Source organism: Sapajus apella, unplaced genomic scaffold (genome assembly GCF_009761245.1).
Source record: "Sapajus apella isolate SASKATOON/1434 unplaced genomic scaffold, GSC_monkey_1.0 scaffold6, whole genome shotgun sequence".
Classification (NCBI taxonomy): Eukaryota; Metazoa; Chordata; class Mammalia; order Primates; family Cebidae; genus Sapajus; species Sapajus apella.
In genome coordinates, this window is record NW_022436946.1 from 23,934,678 (window position 1) to 23,957,389 (window position 22,712).

The 22,712-nt window shown below is 37.4% G+C and overlaps 2 protein-coding genes across 3 annotated transcripts in view; both read right to left on the minus strand.

The window, feature by feature from the left end:
* The window catches only part of TRMT11 (tRNA methyltransferase 11 homolog), a 61,826-nt gene extending 56,458 nt beyond the window's left edge, over positions 1-5,368 (minus strand). The window contains exon 1 of the mRNA XM_032274854.1: positions 5,350-5,368. The gene's annotated coding sequence lies outside the window, so the exon portion shown is untranslated. The remainder of the gene's footprint in view (positions 1-5,349) is intronic.
* On the minus strand, positions 5,151-22,493 carry HINT3 (histidine triad nucleotide binding protein 3). Of its 2 annotated transcripts, none has more exons than XM_032274856.1 (5): positions 22,051-22,493; positions 15,901-16,018; positions 10,662-10,731; positions 8,094-8,220; positions 5,151-5,467 (listed from the first exon to the last, which is right to left on the minus strand). In XM_032274856.1, exons 1-5 carry the CDS (start codon positions 22,249-22,251, stop codon positions 5,435-5,437), a joined length of 549 nt encoding a protein of 182 aa, XP_032130747.1. In that variant the 5' UTR covers positions 22,252-22,493; the 3' UTR covers positions 5,151-5,434. The 2 variants fall into 2 exon arrangements, with proteins under 2 accessions (XP_032130747.1, XP_032130748.1); XM_032274857.1 differs by having other exon boundaries at positions 5,359-5,467; positions 10,646-10,731.
* Positions 22,494-22,712: the final 219 nt, after the last annotated feature.

Consider the following 22,712-nt stretch of genomic DNA (forward strand, 5'->3'; position numbering starts at 1 on the left):
TGGCTGGGGTGTGGCTTTCACGTGATGATTTTTAAAAGCCCTCCAGTTGTTGATTTTATGTGCAGCCAAATTTAAGCACCACTTATGGCAGGAGTTGTCAAAGTGTGGTCCTGGGACAGGCAGCATCAGTATCACTTGGAATCCATTTAGAAATACAGAATTCTCCCCAACTCCCAAACCTGCTGAGTCAGAAATTCTGGGAGTAGGTCTAGGAGTTTGTTTTAAAGAAGCCCACCAAGTGGTTCTGAAGCACATGAAAGTTTAAGGGTAACTGCCTGAGGAAAAGAAGGATGGCTGAATGCGCTTTCAATCCCAGGAGGCTCAGGTACCATAGATAAATAGCATGTTTTATTGTCTTCTGCCTTTGAGGAGTGAATTTATATGATAAATTTGCAAAGTGTTGCAAATATTTTTCTCAGAGGAAGATGTAACAAGAAAATCTTTTACAAGCTGGATTGATAATTAATCTTGAGAGAATCCTTTTAGCTGAGAAAATATCTTGAATAATCCTGCTTAAGTTAGGTGATTTCTTATGGGTCAGGTATGTTGGCTAGAACTAGGGCTTCAGAGAAAGTTAAAACGTGTCTAATGAGAAAGTAAGAGAAATGTGTTCCAAAAGCAATGAGTAAGTAGAGGAAGACAGTAAGGAAGATGGCAGGAGCTATATTGCCCTGAAAAAGTTTGGCTATTAAATGCTTGAAATACGTAGCGTGGATGAATTCTTGGAAACTCAGAAATTTCACAATTGAGTTATATATAGGTGTTGGATATTGACCTGAAGGACATAATGCCAGGAAGGTCCAGCTGACATCTAGGTTATACCCTTTATTTTTGGATTGAAAGTTGCCTGAAATTAGGGTCTTCGATCAGATTTTGGTTTGTTATTGTAACATTTTAGGGAACTCAAGAGATTAAAACAGATTTACCTACCAGAAATATGAGTCAGTCACTAGGCTAAGGCAATGAAGATGCAAAGACAAATTTAAAAATAAATCCCCCAGCCTCAAAGCAGCTCAAAATCCAGTGGCAAGAAATACCTTACTACATCTTGGCTACACTGTATAAGGTCTATTCTAGGAAGATAAACAAAATACCATGAACTGAGGCTGAAGAAACAATATTGCTGAGGTTGAGGATAAGAAGTTTCAGTGAAGCCTTCATAGATTAGGAAACATTTGAACCTGGACTTTAATGGGAACAGATTTTCTTTCTTTCTTTTTTTTTTTTTTTTTTTTTTTGAGATGGAGTTTCACTCTTGTTGCCCAGGCTGCAGTTCAATGGCGCAATCTCAGCTCACTCTAACCTCTGCCTCCCTGGTTCAAGCAATTCTCCTGCCTCAGCCTCCCAAGTAGCTGGGATTGCAGACGCACACCACCACGCTCAGCTAATATTTTTGCATTTTTAGTAGAGATAGGGTTTCACTATGTTGGCCATGCTGGTCTCAAACTCCTGACCTCAGGTGATTCACGTGCCTCAGCCTCCCAAAGTGCTGGGATTACAGGCGTGAGCCACCGCATCCGGCAATGGGAACAGATTTTCAAAGCTGTGCCCCGTTTAGTTGTAGCAGTAAAAGTGGCTAGCACATTGGTCTAAGTGCAGGAAACACAGCTGAAAAGGCTGATAAATTATCTTCAGGGTAAATAGTAAAATTTTCTTAAGAAAATTGCATGATCAATTTAGTAACTTAGGTATTTAAGAAGAATGAGGCTGTGTTAAAATGGGAGCATCTGGAGGCATGAAATCCAGTCAGGAGTTTCTAGTAATACTCAAAGGCAAGAGAGAATGAGTATCTGCAAAGACTGAGACACTGGGCACTGAAAAGAATGAACTGATTTCTGTTTCAGGCCCCTTCAAGGGTACAACCTGGTGCTAAAACTTTTGCATGTATCTGAGGGTAGTGTTTAGGATCTGTGGGTCTGACAGAACACTCAACCATACGTGTTCTGTTTGTTGAATGTGTAAATGTGTTGAGAGAAGACAATAGGGTGGGAAAAGACAAAAGCGAGGAGATAGGAAGCTTCTCCTGCAATCTAGATAAGAGATGATGATAACTTGGCCAAGGTGACAGCAGTGATGAGAAGTGGTCAAATTCTGAATATATTTGGAAGGTACTGCAAACAAAGTTTGTTAATAGGTTAGATATGAAGTATGAGAGACAGGACTCAAGGATGACTCCAAGATTTTCGCCCTGAGCAACGGAAAGATTGGAGTTGCCATTAATGAAGATGGGGAAAACTAAAAGGAACTGGTTGAGAAGGAGGAAGATTTTAAGCTTCAGAGTAGAGACGGGTTTCACTATGTTGAAACCACAATATTTTCATATGAATAGAAAATATTATACTTAAAAGATATTTGGCTTAAGGGTTGGTTTAAATAATGCATAATTATTATGAATCCATCTCTATTTTTGTGATTTTAAATAACTAATCATATGAGGATCTCATTCTCCTCAATCAAAAGAGGACTTAGATATTTTTATTAAGTTGATTTCGGTTGAGTCAGATCTATTGTTTGTATTTATATTGCAAGAATGAGAGCTGATTCATAAACAGATGAATCAAAGAGTATCAGTTTCATTATAGTGACTTGGAGTACTTGTACCTAGTGCATACTAAAAAAATTAATGAAAGTTGTGGGCACCAGCTTTTGTAAATGACTTTTTCATATCAAAATCTGGAAGTATATTAAGTTATAAATGTTACAGTAATAAAGGCTGTGCTCTTAACCTTGGATTCTTTATCTGAAAGAGGTGTGTTTACATCACCACAGTATACCTTTCATACACTGATCAACCATGAAAGGTGTTTACAAAACACCTTTCATTTGAATTTCTGGTTTTAGTACTACTTAAAAAGTCCAGAGAGGCAAAATTTGACAGTATTTTTTCATTTTTATTTTATTCTCTTCTAGCTAAGTAAGCACAGTTTAAAATACTCATGATAATAATTTTACAGTTCCACATAACATGTATCATAACATGCATAAACAATGTTCTTGATACTACTTCAAACATTTTTAAGACAGGTTATCAATTAGCCTTGTTTTAAATTGGCTAGATGAATTAGTGTTACACATGGCTAGATAGTAAGACTAATGAAAAGACCAAATGGATATTAATTGTAGTAATTTGATTATTAATCTTCATAAGTAAATGAGAACTTCTACTAAAAAATGTGTTTCCAAGGGTTTTTAAAAATTGGTTTATATGAGAGCATATAAACCTATAAAAGTTGAATCAATTGGCTAACCACATTTTCAAAGAGTTCCGTAAGGCATTTGAGAGTTCCTTATATACTTTACCTGTTATTGTTATAATGTTGTCAATTATATCACTGTAAGTTCCCATAGTAAAACAATCAAAGGTTGCACTTGTTGAAAATTCCTTCCCTGAAGCTGACTATATTCCAACTGATTTAGAATCAAATGACTATATTCTAACTGATTTATAGAAACTTGTAACTGTTAATCTATGTAAGTGCTCAGTGAACTATATCACAAAACGGTGATTAAAAAAAACCCTCTAAATCCACTTTTGAGAACCCATAACCCCTACTTCCACATCCTTTCTCCACCTTCAGTAAATAAGATGAAATCTGGACATTCACATCCACTGTAAAGTAAATAACAGTGGAAGCAGAACTCAAGGAAAATACATGTGGGTTTCTCAGCCTAACCAGTCACTGTCTACCCACCTAATATTCAGTCTTAAATATTCAGTTCTACTACCACCCATTCTCAGAAGTGTTTCTCCCTTCACAGCCTCTTCTGTGGCATTATAGCACTTAACACACTAAATTCTAATCATTGACTTTGTTTGACCCCTGTACTAGCAATTGCAGGCTGAATTGTCTGTTTTCATTTCTTTATCTCCTGATCCAGGCAACGTCTGGTACACATTAAATGCTCAACAAATGTTTGCTGAATGAATAAATTAATGAACAAATGAAACAGTATTGATTCCACGTTGTAACTTTGTAATAAGTAATTTGTTACTTAAAACTATATTTAATACATGCCCCCTCTAAAAAAGAAAACTAGTATCTCAGCCTATTTTCAACATTACATTAATCCTCATGTTCATTTTTTCATACTCACATACAAGGTACTATTATACATTGGCACAATGTAGGATTAACTTTCATTCATTCATACTGTTCATTCATAGTCACTATTGTGACTGCAGATTAGCACCAAAAAAACAATTTCTAACAAAATATGCCTCATAAAATGATATATCAATAATATTAGCATTGTGTTATCAAATTTTCTCATCTAAGCCCATCTCTACTTTCAAATGCCTTTTTCATGATAAAAGCAAAGTTTAACCACTTTTTATTCTGATTTCTCTTTGATACAAAACCAAGTCATAAAGCAACAGTTTCTGCTAGTTTTATTAAGAGAACCACTTTATGTTTCTTCCCCCTTTATGTTATGACAGGCAAATTCCATTACAGTGAATTCTGATAGCCCATTTGATAGTTGTTGTAAATTCACTGATAGAAATTATATATATTATATAGCTTTCAGAATGGATTTATTAAAAAGATTCAAAGCTTCAAGAAGTGAAAACCGGCATCTGAAATTTGAGGAAAAAGTGGCAAATATATAATTCCTTCCCTCAACAAGATCAGAGATTATTGTGTAGTATGGTATTCTTTATTTTGAAAATTTATATGTAAAACTATAGAACTGTCAAGAAATAGCTAAGTTCTTTTTCTCCTTCACAGTAATGAAGGTTCCAATAAAGTAATTTCTATAGTAGTTTATTCTTCATAAATAAATCACTACTATAATTGACTACTGAGAAATGAAAATCTTTAACTTAAAAAAATACAGAGCCCGGGCCGGGCGCGGTGGCTCAAGCCTGTAATCCCAGCACTTTGGGAGGCCGAGGCGGGTGGATCACGAGGTCAAGAGATCGAGACCATCCTGGTCAACACAGTGAAACCCCATCTCTACTAAAAATACAAAAAATTAGCTGGGCATGGTGCGTGCCTGTAATCCCAGCTACTCAGGAGGCTGAGGCAGGAGAATTGCCTGAACCCAGGAGGCGGAGGTTGCGGTGAGCCGAGATCGCGCCATTGCACTCCAGCCTGGGTAACAAGAGCGAAACTCCGTCCCAAAAAAAAAAAAAAAAAAAAATACAGAGCCCTTCTTGATTAACAGAATTTGTCTTAAATAGGATTTTATCTATAGTATCATATATATATAATCCTTAAACAAGTAATCATTGAAACAAAGAAGTCAGTAACAAAATATTCTTTTAACTGTAACACAGATCTCAGGAAATAGACATTCAGAAAAGATTTAAGGCCACTCAGTAATAGCCTCTCATAAAACGCAACAAACCTTAAATTGCAATTAGACTTAAAAGGGACCTAAACATTACTTCATGCTGAGCCAAAATTAGAAAAATCTTCTACTGTTGACATTTTCATGTTTTTAGTTTTTCAATCAAATGATCAGCCTGTAATTAAAAAAAAAAAACAAAAAACTTTAATTCTAGATATCACAGCCTCTATCAAATAATTCTACTAGTATCCCTATTATAATAAGCCACATTAGAAGAGTTGAGTACTACATTTTCTGTTCCTAAAAATATCTTACAAAAAAAACCTCTTGGTATAATATAATATCTATATACAATTATTCTACATTGTATATAAATAGGCAGATTGTTGCCTACATTGCAAATTCATTAAGTTTCAATAAGAAAAGGAAAATAAATATAACAGTAAACTTTTAAAAAGTAAAGTAGAAGCTTAAATGCATATTTTAAGTGAAAGAAGCCAATCTGAAAAGACTACATACTGTAGTATTCCAACCATATGACATTCTGGAAAAGGCAAAACTATAGAGACAATAAAAGTATCCATGGTTGCCAGGGGTTAGAGGGGAAGGAGGGATGAATAGGCAGCACACAGAGGATTTTTAGAGCAGTAAAACTATTAGGTATGATGCTATAATGGTGGATACATGTCCTTATACATTTGTCAATACCAATGAATGTAAAACCAAGAGTCAACTCTAAAATAAACTATGGACTGTGGTGATAACAATTTGTCAATGGAGTTCATCAATTGTAACAAATATACCACTGTGGTGTAGGATGTGATAGTGAGGAAACTGTACATGTGGAGGGGAAGGGGGTGCATGGGAACTGTCTGTAGTTTCTACTCAATTTTGCCGTGAACCTAAATCAGCTCTAAAAAAAAAAACTCTATTTTTTTAAAAAAACTTTGTAAACTAAAGTCTTTGAGTTACATCATTTCAGTGTTTTTCTCAATCACACTATATAATCTGGATCATTAAATAAGATTTTTGAAATAAGCTTCAATATCTTTATCCTGATTATTTTCAAAGTCTCATAAGATATACTAACAAAGTCAGATTTAAGAAGAGTTCAGATTCTCAGGATGAACCACATCAACGTATCTTATAATTTTGTACATTGATGTTTTCCAAGTTAAAAAGTCTTTCATGTAAGAAAATACAGTCAAAACATTACAAAAATGTATTTTTGTTCATCTTTTATTATAAAGGTATAGCTCTTATGGAAAATTAGAAAAAAAAAAATCCTTTTCTATTACACTAACTTTGTAAAAAAATCAAACCAGCTGCCATGCAGAATGTCCCACGTTTAAAAATTTCAAATACATGCACACACATGTATATATACATATATGTGTATCTTATATATTTTTTAATTTTTAATTTTTTTTGAGACAGGGTCTTACTCTGTCACCCAAGCTGGAGTGCAGTGGTGTGATCACTCAGTACAGCCTTGACCTCCTGGGCTGAAGCGATCCTCCCACCTTAGCCTCTGAAGTAGCTAGGACTACAGGCATGCACCACCATGCCCAGCTAATTTTTATATTTTTATATGATTTAAATAAAATCATCTAGGCAACAAGTTGAAGAAGGGATAACATGTTTGAAATATGAAGTTTCTAGAAATTAGATACTTAAGTGATACCATTCATTAACTAATGGTAAATATATACTATTTGATGATTGTTCTTATATGGCAACTATAGATCACCTCATCGTTATGGACACATAAAATAACACCCTGGTAAGTTTCTGGTCAATTGGTCATAGAGGGACCAGAGTCACTTAATAGCTATGGGTTGACTTCAGACCACAGGTGTATAAACAGCAGAATTCTACTCCACTTTTTCTTTAGCAAAGCAGAATGCGGTAATTTTTTACACTTAAAACTTTGGGCCAGGCACAGTGGCTCATGCCTGTAATCCCAGCACTTTGGGATGCCAAGGCAGACATATCACAAGGTCAGGAGATTGAGACCATTCTGGCCTGCATGGTGAAACCCCATCTCCACTAAAAATAAAAAAAATTAGCTGGGCCTGGTAGTGCACACCTGTAGTCCCAGCTACTGAGGAGGCTCAGGCAGGAGAATCACTTGAACCTGGGAGGCAGAGGTTGCAGTGAGATGAGATCATGCCACTGTACTTTAGCCTGGTGACAGAATGAGACTCCATCTCAAAAAAAAAAAGTTTTTTTTTTTTGACCACAGATCTGGTAGGTGATGCTACTACTGCAACTCTTTTTCAAGAAGTTTAAACTATCAAACAATACAAAAACTTAATTTCTACAATAATGATGGTATAACAATAGAAGTAGCAGGTAACATTTCCTGACTACTTACTATTGCAAGGTACCATTTTAAGTGCTTTATATATAAGTTATCTCATCAACTCTCTTATCAACCCTAGGTGTAGGCACTGTTACCTATACACAGGTATTAAAGACTTTGAGCCTTAAAAAATGTAAGTAACTTTCACATGGACCCTCAAATAAGCAATGCAGCCAGAATTTGAATCCAGATCAGACTCAAAAATCAGAACTCTGAATACCATGGTTCTCTTATATTGTATCCGCTACCTGCAATGAGAAAGACTTAGCCATAGCTTTTTTTCCTACAGACTGATGATCTTGAAAATCCCCCAAATTAAAAATATTATTTGGATATGTGAGCTATAAGTGCCTAATGTTGGGAAGAAAAAACTACAACGAAAAGGACAAATATTTTAAATATTTTTGTATGCTGCTGACATAACAAGAATACTCACTGTGATAAACCAATAGGAATTGACTCTATAAACCAATTTGGATAAGAAGCCAAGCTGATCCACTGGTGCCAGAACATGAAGGTGCAAGTGGGAAATAGAACAGAATGGAGGCATATGAAAACCCATCCTAAAACAGAAAAGGAAGAGATGATTGACAAACGAGTTCTACAATAGTTTAAAGTCATTTTTCAGGAGAAAACACGTAAATATTAACGAGATCCAAAATAAGTACCTAAGGTAAACAGACTGTCACAACTCTTTTTCCTGTTTCTCTTTATGCACTTCAGAGGATTAATGTACTTCCTCTTCTTTTCATGTTGAAGTTCATAGTAACATAAGCTCATCATCAAGGAATGCCTTAACAGCATATTATGCCTCAGTATAATCTTTATGAATTCTGAGTTGGCATAATGCCTTATCACTTCAGTCCTTATCATCTTAAGCTTTCAGTCTCTTAAAATATGCTCTTGCAATGAATTTTTTAAAACATCACTGGACAGTCAAGTAGCAGTGTTCCTTTTTTCAATACACAGCCAGTAGATGGCATACGTTTTCTTTTAATAAAGTTCTCAGACATTTCCTACCAAACCAGTATTTCAGTAGTGAGATTAATTATGTCATCATAAAAAAAACTGTCATCATCACATAGGTTTCTTGTTTAATACTTAAAATTAGTTAGATGATAATTATAATTATGTTGTTTCTAAAAAATACACGAGAATTCCTTTAAATAGTTAAAAAGTTTTTTAAATATGATTTAAACTCTTAAAAATAAGCTTACAAAAAGTTGTGCAAGTCCACCTATACTCAGCAGGGCAAAGCACGCCTGTAACAATAATCAAAGCCTAGAAATATTTGCCTGTTCAAGCTATCAGTGAGTGGGAGTGTGGAAGTGAGGCATAAGAGAAGTGCTATACTGCAACAGTGATCCTCTGGGACTAGCAATGTGGAGCCAAATATGCAGTACATACTTTAAAATTCCCACCAATACCTAGAAGAGGAGACTAGGTTTTCCTTCTGTGAAAAAGAAATATAATGTAGAATCAAGTAATCTGGAAGCTTGAAACAACTCAAAGATTCATTCAATCTTTTCATCTTAAAGATGGGAAAGCCATGATCCAGAAAGTTTAAAATATTTCCCAACGTCATAAAGTTAGATAGTCATGGAGCTGGGGTTGAGACTCAGAGCTCTTGATTCTTTGTCCACTGTTCATTCTTCTAATAAGCATCCTATGACTGGGAAGGAAATGTGTGGCTTCTGGCCAAAGGGTCTCAAACAACATCTGCTCCTTGTTATTATCACACTTGGTAATGCTTAACAGTTTTCAGAGGATTTTTCACACGAGAATCTCATTTGCACCTACCATTAGACAAAGCAGGTATTATCTTGGAGAGGCTAAAACTGCATGTCTAAACTAATACAGACAGTGTAAGAAGAGTACACCACAAGTAGCATGGACAGCATTAGAATTCAAGCCTATTCTGAATTCTAGGTCAAAAGGGTTAGAAGTGATCCCCATGATACCTGCTTGTGTCACAGAAGCAAAATGATAAATCTTTTAAAAAGAAAAACATTACTTAGATAAATTAAAACATTTTAAAAGGCTGACATGATGGCACATGCCTGTAATCTCAGCACTCTGGGAGGCCGAGGTGGATGGATCACTTGAGCTCCAGAGTTTGAGACCAGCCTGGCCAACATAGAGAAACTCTGTCTCTACTATAAATACAAAAACTAGCCAGACATGGTGGCATGCGCCTGTAATCCCAGCTATGTGGGAGGCTGAGGCAGGAGAATCACTTCTTTTGAGACACTGTCTCAAAAAAAAAAAAAAGTTGATAAACTGAACATCATGTACTTACAGCAGAGTTTAGCAGACAACAAATTCAAGTTAATTTCATATTAGAATTATAATAATGTTTTTAAATCATATAAAATTTTATAAGAAAATTCAACTTGCACACAGTTTTATAGGAATGCACATATTGAACAAAGAAAAGTAGACATGCTGGCTGTGGTGACTCACACCTGTAATCCCAGAACTCTGTGAGGCTGAGGCAGGAGTATCACTTGAGCCCAGGAGTTTGAGACAAGCCTGAGCAACATAGGGAGACCCTGTCTCTACATTAAAAATTTAAAAATTAGCTGGGTGTGGCAGTACTCGCCTGTGGTCCCAGCTACTCCGGAGGCTGAGGTAGAAGGATATGGTAGTTTGGGAGGTTGAGGCTGCAATGAGCCATGATCACACCACTGCCCTCCAGCCTGGGCAACAGAATGAGATCCTGTCTCAAAAAAATTTTTTTGAAAAGTAGACCTGTAACAATTTTACCTACCCCACTGCTCATATAGACTTGTCTGTCCAAACTATAAGTGGAAATTATTGGAAGATATTGAGACACAAGAGGAAGTTTCATTAAATTTATACTACCAGTGAACTATATTCTCACTTTCAGGAAAACTGTATTTATCACAAACTGCTACCTCTGTTTCCATTTTCCATGAAGAATTAACATTTCAAAAAAAGTCAATAATGTATAATATTGGTTTCCATCTGGAAGTATACACACCTCACATTTGTGAAGTCAGTGAAATTATTCCTTTCAAGAATGGTTTTTCCAACAGTTACCATGTTCTCAACTGTAAGAAAAGACACACATTACACTAGAGGAGATATTAAGTTCACAAACTGCCATTGATCTTCACTTAATGGCAAATGGATAAACATTTAAAGACACATTCAGGCCAGGCACAGTGGCTCACCCCTGTAATCCCAACACTTTGGGAGGCTGAGGCAGGAGAATCACTTGAGCCTAGGAGTTTGAGACCAGCCTGGGCAAAAAAGCAAGACCTTGTCTCTACAAAAAAAAATTTTTTAAGTAGCCCAGCATGGTGGTGCACACCTATAGTCCTGGCTACTTGAGAAGTGGAGGCAGAAGAATTTCTTGAGCCCAGGAGGTTGAGGCTGCACTGAGCTGATTGTGCCACTGCACTTGGCCTAGGTTAACAGAGTGAGACTCTGTCTCAAAAATAAATAAATAAAATAAAGACATTCAGTAGCTTTAAGTCACTGAGAAGTCTGCTTATCAACAACTGAAATGAAGTTTCAAATTGAGCCCCAGTGCAACATCACTATTACAAAATTTCACAAATAGGGAGATTTGGGGACAGCTGTTGAAAAGTATTATCAAGTGGCTGTTTAGGACACCTGATCATATGAGGACTAACTCTGAGTGTAAGAAGACCAAGTAATTAAACAGAAATTGTTTGATTTACAAACACTGCATGTTCTCACTCATAGGCGGGTGTTGAACAATGAGAACACATGGACACAGGGAGGGAGAACTACACACTGGGGTCTGTTGGGGGGAAATAGGGGAGGGACAGCGGGGGGTGGGGAGTTGGGGAGAGAGAACATGGGGAGAAATGCCAGATATAGGTGATGGGGAAGAAGGCAGCAAATCACACTGCCACGTGTGTACCTATGCAACAATCTTGCATGTTCTTCACATGAACCCCAAAACCTAAAATGCAATAAAAAAGAAAAAGAAAAAGAAATTGTTTGATTTAATAAGACAAGAAAATTCTGAATTTGTCTCTGAGCCCAAATTAAGGATATGGTATGCCTTCCAGACAGGCTATCCTTGACTAGCCAAACATTTGTATAACAACTCTGGCTTCCAAATTCCATTTGCTTTATCATCTCTCTTCTCTTGGTGTTTTATGGTCTTCAGGTGGGAATAAACCTCCCCATCAGGAAAATTTTGGTAACCTGGGATCTTCAAAGCTCAATGCCAAACGTTAGGCCTCTGTAGTTTCTAAATGGTGTAATCGTGTGTTTGAAAGAGAAAGAAGTAAAAAAATCTACAGAGGATAGATGATATATTGAAACTTACAAAATCATTGTTAATGTTTACTTCTTTAAGTCAGGCTTGAGCTAGGAGATTGCCAGCCTTCCCTGACTAGGCCAGTACCAAAGAGTCCAAAAAAAAGCTCCTAACTGCTTCAAGCCCAACTATATCTTTTTTTGTAATTTGTTATTTTTCTAATTTAATTCCACTGTCTTTAGAAAACATATTTATAAGATTTCAATCATTTGATATGTATTGAGCCATATTTTATTGCTCAGAATATGGTCAACTTTGGTGAACATATGCCTTTTAAAAAACATGTATGCTGTATTTAAGAAAAGATATTTAAATGTAAACTACAGTCATATTACTCAATAGTGTTATTGAACTCTTGCATATGCTTATTTTGTCAGCTTTCTAGATTATATCAAAATTATTAATTTGTAACAATTTTTAGTATGTAAATATTCAAATATAACAAAAGCAAATAGAAAAATGTAATGGAATCCTAAATACCTACCAGCTGCTTCAAAATTAGCAACATTTGATTTGCAACAGTTATAAAAACTAGTTATAACAACAGCCTCTATTCTCTACCTTGCTGAACATAAATTGAAAAATTCCTAAAAAGCTAAAGTGTCAAATCTAAGAAATAGCTACAAGAATGAAAATAGAAACTTTTAATAAGCAAATGAAATTTTTCAATCAGGTAAATCTAAATTGGATCTAACTGTTATAAGCTCAAATGCTACCCTGTAGTTATAAATCATATATGTTCTGAAATGTACTGATAGAACTTCAAATGACTAAAGTGCTTTGCTGTATTCAGAATAAACAGTTTAAAAATAGCCTAATGTTTAGGCTAATTCATTAGCCTAAACATTAATGAACTACACATGAAGGTTCTCCATCAAAGTGGTTTCTTACTCATCTTTTAAAAATCTAGCCCAATTGATCTATCGTGTAGGCTACCTTAAAATATTGACCAAACTAATCCCAGACCCTCATGACAAAGGCTTTCCAGATTTCAGAAGTCCCAGCCAGAGCAATTGGGCAAGAGAAAGAAATAAAAGGCATCCAAATAGGAAAAGAAGTCCAACTATCTCTCTTCACCAACAAGATGAGTCTACACCTAGAAAACCCTAAAGACTCCACCAAGAGGCTCCTGGAACTGATAAACCACTTTAGTAAAGTTTCAGGATACAAAATCAATGTAAAAAAAATCACAAAAACATTCAAACTCAGAGTCTCAAATCAAGAACACAATCCCATTTACAATAGCCACACACACAAAAATGTCTAGGAATACAGCTAGTCAAGGAGGTGAAAGAACTCTACAAGGAGAACTACAAAACACTGCTGAAAGAAATTATAGATGATACAAACAAATGGAAAAACATTCTATGCTCATGGATTTGAAGAATCAATACCGTTAAAATGGTCATATTTCCCAAAGCAATCTACAGATTCAACACTACCAACACCATTTTTCACACAACTAGAGAAAACTATTTTAAAATTCATATGGAACCAAAAAAAAAGCCCAAGTAGCCAAGACAATCCTCAGCAAAAAGAACAAAGCTGCAGGCATCACATTACCCAACTTCAAACTATACTATAAGTCTGTGTAACCAAAACATCATGATAGTGGTACAAAAACAGACACATAGACCAATAGAACACAACAGAGAACCCAGAAATAAAGCTGCACATCTACAGCCATCTGATATTCAAAGTTGACAAAAATAAGCAATGGGGAAAAAGACGCCATATTCAATAAATGGTGTTGGGATAGCCAGTTAGCTATATGGAGAAGAATGAAACTGGACCCCTATCTTTTCCCATATACAAACATTAACACATGATGGATTAAAGATTTAAATGTCAGACCTCCCTCAAACTATAAGAATCCTAGAAGAAACCCTAGGAAACACCATTCTGGACATCAGCCTTGGGAAATAATTTATGACTAAGTCCTCAAGAGCAACTGCAATAAAAACATAAACTGACAAGTGGGACCCAATTAGAGAGCTTTTGTATAGCAAAAGAAACTATCAACAGAGAAAACACATAACCTACAGAATGGGAAAAAGTATTTGCAAACTTTGTATCTGACAAAGATGCAATATCCTGAATCTGTAAATAACTTGTTAAACAATTAAACAACTAAAAAACATCATGAAATAATGGGCAATAGACATAAACAGATACTTCTCAAAAGAAGACGTACAAGAGGACAGCAAATACATGAAAAATGCTCCACTAATCATCAGAAAATGCAAATCAAACCCACAATAAGATACTATCTCAACACCAATCAGAATGGCTATTTTTAAAAAGTAAAAAAAATAACATGCTGGTGAGGCTGAGGAGAAAATATAACACTTATACACTGTTGGTGAGAATGTAAATTAGGTCAGCCACTATAAAAAGCAGTTTGGAGATTTCTCAAAAAAATTAAAATAGAACTATCATTCGACCCAGCAATCCCATTACTAGGTATATAACCAAAAGAAAACAAGTTATTCTACCAAAAAGACACATGCACTTGTATGTGAATCACAGCACTATTCACAATAGCAAAGGCATGGAATCAACCTAGGTGCCCATCAGCAGTAGACTAAAGAAAATGTGGTACATATATACCATGTAATACTATGCAGCTATAAAAAAGAATGAAGTCATTTCCTTTGCAACACCACAGATGCAGCTGGTGGACATTATCCTAAGTGAATTATACTAGAACAGCAAACCAAATACTCCATGTTCTCATTTAAAGGAGAGTCTAGACACTGGGTACTCATGGACAAAAAGATGGCAACAATAGACACTGGGGACTACTAAAAGTGGTAGAGAGAAATGGGGGCAAGAGTTGAAAACCTAACTGTTGGGTTCTATGCTCACTGCCTGAGTAACAGATCATTTGTATCCCAAACCTCAGCACCATGCAATATACCCATGTAATAAACCTGCTCATATACCCCCAAATCTAAAATATAAGTTGAAATTATTTTTTTAAGGCAGATTTGAAGTGAGGTTAGAAATATCTTAGAAAATGGTAAGTAACAAGTCACAGAAGACATGAGTAGGAAAATAAAGAATGATATTCAATAGACAAGATTCAGAATCTGCTTTTCAGAAGCTAGAAGTTCATCTCTAAAAACTCATAATTAAATTTTGGTGCTAATTCATATTCATAGGAGATTATAAGGCAGGTACCAACATGATCTCACTATAAGGCAATATGAGCTAATTTGTCATGTTATAAGTTGTTTATCCTTTTTCATAGCACCTTTCATTTCAGAGTCAAGAAAGTCTATCATTTTAAAAAATCATAAAAATAGGCCAGGCCTGGTGGCTCACACCTGTAATCCCAGCACTTTGGGAGGCCCAGGTGGGTGGATCACCTGGGGTCAGGAGTTCGAGACCAGCCTAGCCAACATGGTGAAACCCTGTTTCTACTAAAAATACAAAAAATTAGCCGGGCATGGTGGTGTGTGCCTGTAATCCCAGCTACTTGGAAGGCTGAGGCAGGAGAATCATGTGAACCCAGAAGGCAGAGGCTGCAGTGAGCCAAGATCGCTCCACTGCATTCCAGCTTGGGTGACAGCGAGATTCCATCTAAAAAAAAAAAAAAAGTCATGAAAATATATTCTCTTTTGGAGAGTTTAAAGGTTAAATAGCATGACGTCTGGTGTTTGCTTCAAAATCACTGTGAGAGAAGGTTAATATATTTTTTAAAATTTTCCATGAGTTACTAAATGTGGAAGCTGTGTAATGAATACATGAGTATTATACTATTTATTTTTGTATGAATTTAAAATTCTTTATAGTGAAAATTTCAAAAAGTCATAATGCTCCTTTTTCACAGTACTTAGCTAGACTTTTTAATCTTCACTACCATCACTGATACCAACTGAGGATGATATAAACATGAAGAATACTGCCACCATCTTACCCAGTTCTACTTGATCTTTCCTTAGAGATCTGCAGTTTCCAATATGCTTCTTTGGCACCACAAGATAATGATGAGTTGCTGCTGGTTTGATATCTTTGAAGCAAACTAGGTCCTCATTCTAAAGGAAAAAAACATTTGTTAGTGAATTTTTAAAAAGAATTTCTTAATGCTGTTCTGGCATGACTTAAATAGCATTAATCTCAGTCTGACAGAAAAATGATACTTATGTTACAACTAAGCTCCACTGGGCAATTTTATAATTATGCATTAAGTTCATAATGCTTCCTTCATGAGATGCTCATTTATTCTGGAGAATAAAAAGACACAAGAGGCAATTTCAGGGAAACAATTATGAGTGAAGTTCACTAAAACTTCATTACCAATAATCTTAGAGTTTATTATTTCATTACACATTTCTCCATCCCTACCCTAAGGTTTTTTTCACTCTTAATACATATTTTTAAAGGTTTGGCTACAGAATCACAGCAAGATAAATTCTTTTCTACATTTAATTTTTTTCTCAATGCAGCATTTTCCTCAATTATAAACAGAACATCAGTTAGCATGTACATGTCCAGGGATTGCATTTTTTAAACATTTTAAAAGTAATTGTATCCAAATACTTTGTACTTGCCACTTTACAGTATTAAAAAGACTGAAATGCTGAAACAAATTCCAGTATATTGTACTAATTTATGGACCCACTATAATACATGTATGGCATTTTCTGGTTTATATTACTCCACACAGTAATCTACAGAAAAAAGGAAAGGAAAGGAAGAAGAGAATGTTTCAACCTATTAACATTCGAGTTTCAAACTTTCCTAAGAGAAAATCTATATTCTCTTAAATAACCCTATTAAATACCTAGTAGTGAATATATTATTCAGTATCTGATTTTAATTCATTTTCATTTAATATACAGTTAAAATGAATTAAAATCAGTATAAGCAGAATTTCCCTTAGAAAAAATCTCTGAATGCAATGCTGCTCAATAGTTCTCTATTCCAAGAGCCAAGATTTAATTCAAACAAGTGCCTCACATCCATTCCGGTAATTCTTGTTATCCTAAGATAACAAACATGACAATTACATATCAATTTGAATCCATTTTTATCATTTTTATTATGATTTTTCTGTCTAGTAGTAAAATTAAAAATTGATATCCATGGGATGTTTTAGAAAAGGATAAGGTCAAGGACTACAATGCTTTTGATTGTTTAAAATTTTCCTTTTTTTCTTTCTTTGAGACAGGGTCTCTCTCTGTAGCCCAGGGTAGAATGCAGTGGCACATTCACGGCTTACTGCAGCCTCGAACTCCTGAGCTCAGTCGATACTCCCACCTCAGCCTCCCAAGTAGCTAGGACTACAGATGCACACCACCACACCAGGCTATGTATATGTATATTTTTTGTAGAGATTGGGTCTCCCTATGCTGCCCAGACAGGTTTCAAACTCCTGGACTTAGGCAATCCTCCTGCCTCAGTCTCCCAAAGTGCTGGGATTACCATTATTTCTTTAATGCTTCCAGCTCAGAAACAAAATTGGGGGTCAAATCTAGTACAACAAAATTGCCACAATCATACTTCCCAGACTGATTCATAACACAACAATGTTATATATCTGCATTTCCCCTCAGTTATGACATTAAATTTTTAAAATCCAGATGTAATTCTTTCTGGTACAGAATACAACCTGGTTAGAACTAGTCTGAGATGACATAGTTGAACTCTACCTCAGAGCAGGAATGACATTTCTTTAGATTAATAAAGCTAGCAAGTGCCCGTCTAATGGCTAGCAGGAAGGTTCCTAAAAATCTGCTCTCTCATGCTAAACTCAGCCATAAGAATGAACCAAAATGCTTAGTTTTGTCTTCTAACGTCTATATTAAAAGGTTTTGTTTGCTGTCACATATAAATGGTTTATTTTCCCAATCTTAATTTCCCAATCCCAATCCTAATAAAAACTACCAATCAACATGACTCTCATCACCAGAAATAGATAAAATTCCTGTGAAAAATAAAGAAACTTGAAGTTTTAGCTAGCCTACACCCTGACTGAATTAGATTTTCACTAACCTTTCTGAAATACTGAAACTAGCTCTGATGTCACTCTCTCTTCCATTCCTACTGTTGACCTAGGCATCTTTTACATGCTTCATCTTAAGAAAAATGATCCTTATTCCATAATACGCTGGCAAAAAACATAAAATTATATATATATTCTTTGCAACATAATTCATGATAGCAAAAGATTGAAAAATAAACCAAATCTTCATAATGCATCTGGAAGACTGGTTTAATAAATTATGGCAAATCCACACAATGAAGTATTGTGTGGCTGTAAAAAGGAATGAGGATGATCTTCATCTATGTATGAAATTGTTTCTATGATATATTCAAGTTTAAAAAAGAAATAGCAAGGAGCAAGAGAGTGGTTGGCCTATCTTTTGTGTGTAAGAAAGAAGAATATAAATACAGAAATATGAAAACCTATTTACTCAAAATAGAAGGATACACAAAAAGTTTTTAAGTTTCTTATGGAAAAAGAGAATATGGAGAAAGAGATGACAAATGGATGTCAGATTTCTCCAAATGTAACTTGCTTTACAATTTTGACTCTGAAAACATGTAAATATTTAACATGTATATTTCACACTTTACAAGAAAAAAAGAACAGTCCCTAAAAATCAAAAACAAACAAAAATAAATGAACCTAACTATATGTCATGTTGGTAGCATAATCATTCCATTCAAAGGAAAAATGATTTCAAGTGACTTGAAGACACAGTATTTTGACTATCCATCCCGAATGACATGAACTAAAAGAGCATTTTCATTCCAGCACTCAATTCAGATCATAGGAAACCTCAAGTATGGGGCATGCCATATTCATCTTTGAACTCCAAGTGAATAACACAAAGTATACCTGCAAAACTGCTGAAAAAATAAATGACAGATGCTTCATAGAAGATAAAGTTACTGATACACTTGCTTGCCATAACTTCTTAACTATGTCCCACTACACTTCTATAACACCCACTTGGCAAGACCCCAACCCTGGGTCCAACTGCCTACCTTGTGTAATCTCAGCCTTAGGCTGCTGCTGCAAAGGGGACAGAAAAATCACACAACTGAGCAGACCGCTATGACCTTAAATTGAATGTCCTCAACCTCACCTGACCCACTGTACAATAATCCTTGTTTCCCTAATTCTCTCTACCAGACTTCAGAGGAGCTACTTCAAACCTTTTACTTGTAAATAACCACATGACTGCTCCTTCTCCTCCTTCAAGGCTTAACCCAAATGTCACCTGCTTAGTGCAGATTTTCCTGACTAAAATTTTAAAACTACATCCCCTTCCCCTTTATTTTTTGCCATCTAATAAACTATAAATTTTACTTATTTTGCTTATTATCCTTTTCTGCAACTACAATGTAAGCTCCATAAGGGCAAGGAGTTTTGCATGTTTTATTTACTGCTGTATCCCCAAGCCTCCAACAGTGCCTGGCACACAGACTCATTCAAACATCCAGTGAGGAATGAGTTTCCTTTTTCCCAGGAGCAACGTTCTACCCCCTGGGCCATCTTAAACCTCTCACCATAGGCATCTTCCCATTGGGATTTGAACACACGAAAGTCTTCACTGTTTTAAAAAGCTTTGTCTTCATCCCCAACTTTTCCTGTAGCCACCATTCCATTTCCCTTCTCCCCTAGATTGCCAAATTCCTGTGAGAGTTGTCTGTATTTGCTGTCTTCACTCCTTCCTTCCCCAAGTTCTTCTCAATCAACTGCTCTGCCTTTTGCTTCATAGCTTCATGAAATTGCTGTACTCAAGGTCAGTGAACATCACTTTGGGGACACAACCAGTCCTGATCTGACTTGGCCTCTCTGCAAGGACATACAAGGGTCACCTAACCCAGATGTGAGGACGAAAGCAGGCTGATATTGCTGCTGACAATTCCTTTCTTCTTGACATACTCCCTTCTCTTAGCTTCCCCATCTTTCCATTTCTCTGTTCCCTTTTCAGGTCCTCTTCCTCTGCCTGTCCCTTATGATGTTTGTGTTCTTTAGAGTTCTGTAAAGACCTCCCCTTCATTTTTTACCTCCTGGGTGTTCCCACTGCTTCCCTTCTTTTTCAGTTTCCATCTATAAACTGACAGTTCCTGTAATCTGAGTTAGAGATACAGATCCCGCTACAGGGTTCTAGACCATCCAACCATTTAAAGGACCTCTCTGCTTAGATGCCTCAAACTCACCTCAAACTCCACGACTCCATAGCTGAGCTCATCACTCTGCTACTCCCCTGGCCATCTTTTCTTCTCCCACGTTCCCAGTCTTAATGAAATAATATCACCTCTACCAGTTTACCATAGCCAGAAACCTAGAAATCATCTTCGACTTCCCCCTTTCTTTTCCTTATTCTCTTATAGCTAAATCAGAGTTTCTAAGCCTTGGCACTTCTGATATTTTGGGGGCTGCATAAATCTGTTTTGTGTGTGTGTTGGAGCGGGGGCTGTCTTGTGCACCATACCATGTTAATAGTAACTCTGGCATTTATTCATTAGTAAGGTGCCAGAAGCAACATCCCACATAAAGTATCCCAAGACATTGCAAAATGTACTCTGGGAGGGCAAAATTGCCCCCAGTTGAGAATCACTGACCTATATCCACTAACAAGTCCTGCCTCTTTTACCTCCTGAATACTGTATCTCTTAAAGTGATACACTTTTCATAATCTCCTCTACCACATCCTCATTTCAGACCATCATCAGGGTAGATTACGCCAATAACCTCCTAACAGGTCTCCGTACCTCCAGACTGGTCTCCTCCAAATCATTCTCCACAACGGTGCCAGAATGACCTTTCAAAGATCAAATCCCTTCCTGTAACTTCACAACGTCGTCCTCCCAACCCACCATTAAACATTGTGAAGCTTCACCTTGCTCTTCAGATAAAGACAAAATTTCTTCATGTGAATTCCATCACACTTAATAATCTGGCCCCTTGTTTACCTCTCCAGCCTCGTCTTTCACTACTCATCCTCTCAAACTCTATGCACCAGTTAGACAGTTTCTGTTAGTTTTTGTATTGCACAAACTGAACCTCTGGGTGGGGTGGGGGTGTCTCTCTACCTGGGACACTATTCTCTCCAACTCCTCATCTGATCAACTGCTACTTATTTCTTCATGTCTCATTTCCTCAGGGAAGCCTTCCCTAACGCCTCAGATCTGGATTAGATGCCACTCCCACCAGCTTGCAAAATGCTGAAGAGCCACCTGACCACAGCAGGAGGCATTGTAATTGGCAACCTCCTCTGCATACATTCCGCCCTTTGGACTGTAAAATCTGGACACAGTCTGTCCCTTATCTTGCTCACCAAACTGCCAAACAAGGTGCTTAGAAGGAATTCTATTTATTTTTAACAAATAAAGGAATGATTACTACAAAAGACACAATCTTTGGAGCTAATTCTCTCAAAAAGTTGTTTATACATGGACAAGTAGGACGAGCAGAATGAAGTGTGTACCAGTTACCCGTTTAAAAATATCTGGGCAAAGTCTTCATGCTCTGAAAATGTGCACGCATCCCACCTGACAGTGAAATTAAGAGGCAATTCAGTAATAGTTTGACCTCAGACCCACTCCCTCCAGACTATTTTCCGCCAATCCAACAAACAGCTTTTCACAATTATCATTACCTATTTTCTACTAGTTCTCTCATCAGTAACGGTATTAGAGTGTTCAGGATTTCAAATCAGTATCTTGAAGGTGGGCGAGAATCCTTGTAATGAAAGCAGAGGCCACAAAATGCTATTTATACCAAGTACCCGAGTACCTGCAAATACAGGCCAAAGTGTTCGGCCCTGTCATTCACTCTTTGACTAGGGGACAGCAAAGATATCGCTGGAGCAACGGCCGTCAGTCCCCTGGCAGAGCGTCTGTGCTCAGCACGCGGCCCCCGCAGAAAGGCCTGGGGTGGGCGTATCCCCAGCTTCACCGAGCTCCATCCACACAGAGCGACCCTGCCTCGGCCAGCGGAGAAGCGACCGGGATCCTCGCACCCGATCCAGCCCGGTGAGGCCTCTCCGCCCGAGCTCCGAGGGACCGCCAGGTCGTCACCCACCACCGGCCGTGCGTCGCCGCTCACCTCGCAGTGCAGGAGTTCGGTGCCTGGGTCCTGCCGCCCTGCGATCCGGCAGAACACGCAGGTGCTGTCGTTGTCCTTGGGCTCCGGTGATTTGGCGGCGGCTTCGCAGGTCCCCACAGAGGAAGCCGTACGTTCTGTAGTCTCCGGGGCCTTAAAGTCGGGGTCCAGGCCGGCGCTGCAGTTCACCCGTTCATCCGCCATCGCACCCGCCCTCGCAGCCTAGAGCCTTGGCCTCTCCTCGCAGGCTCCCCGTCCTGCACCTCCTCCGTTTTACCTCGAGGCGTCGCCTCTCGCCTGGCGCTGTGCGGTGAGCCAGGCTGAGGCGAGAGGGAAGGAGACGCGGTGCTGAGCTTCAAAGCGTGAGGCCGGCCTCGAAACCGGTTGCCACTAGAAGGCGCCCGATGGCGCTGCCGAGAGTCGTCCCGCCCCCTGCGCCTCGTTGGTAATGACGCATAACGTCCTCCGAGACGCAGAGCGCGCCGCGCGACGTGGTGATGTCACCGAGGCGCGGGAGCGTGCGGCTTAATGGAGGATGTTGGGTGAGCTGGATAGGCTTTCTTCAAATCCCACAGCATAGCGTATCCAAATATTCTATTACGCTCCCGTTTAAAAAAAAAAAAGTTTTTAAAAGTTTGGTTTTTAAAATTCATAAGTTTTTAAAG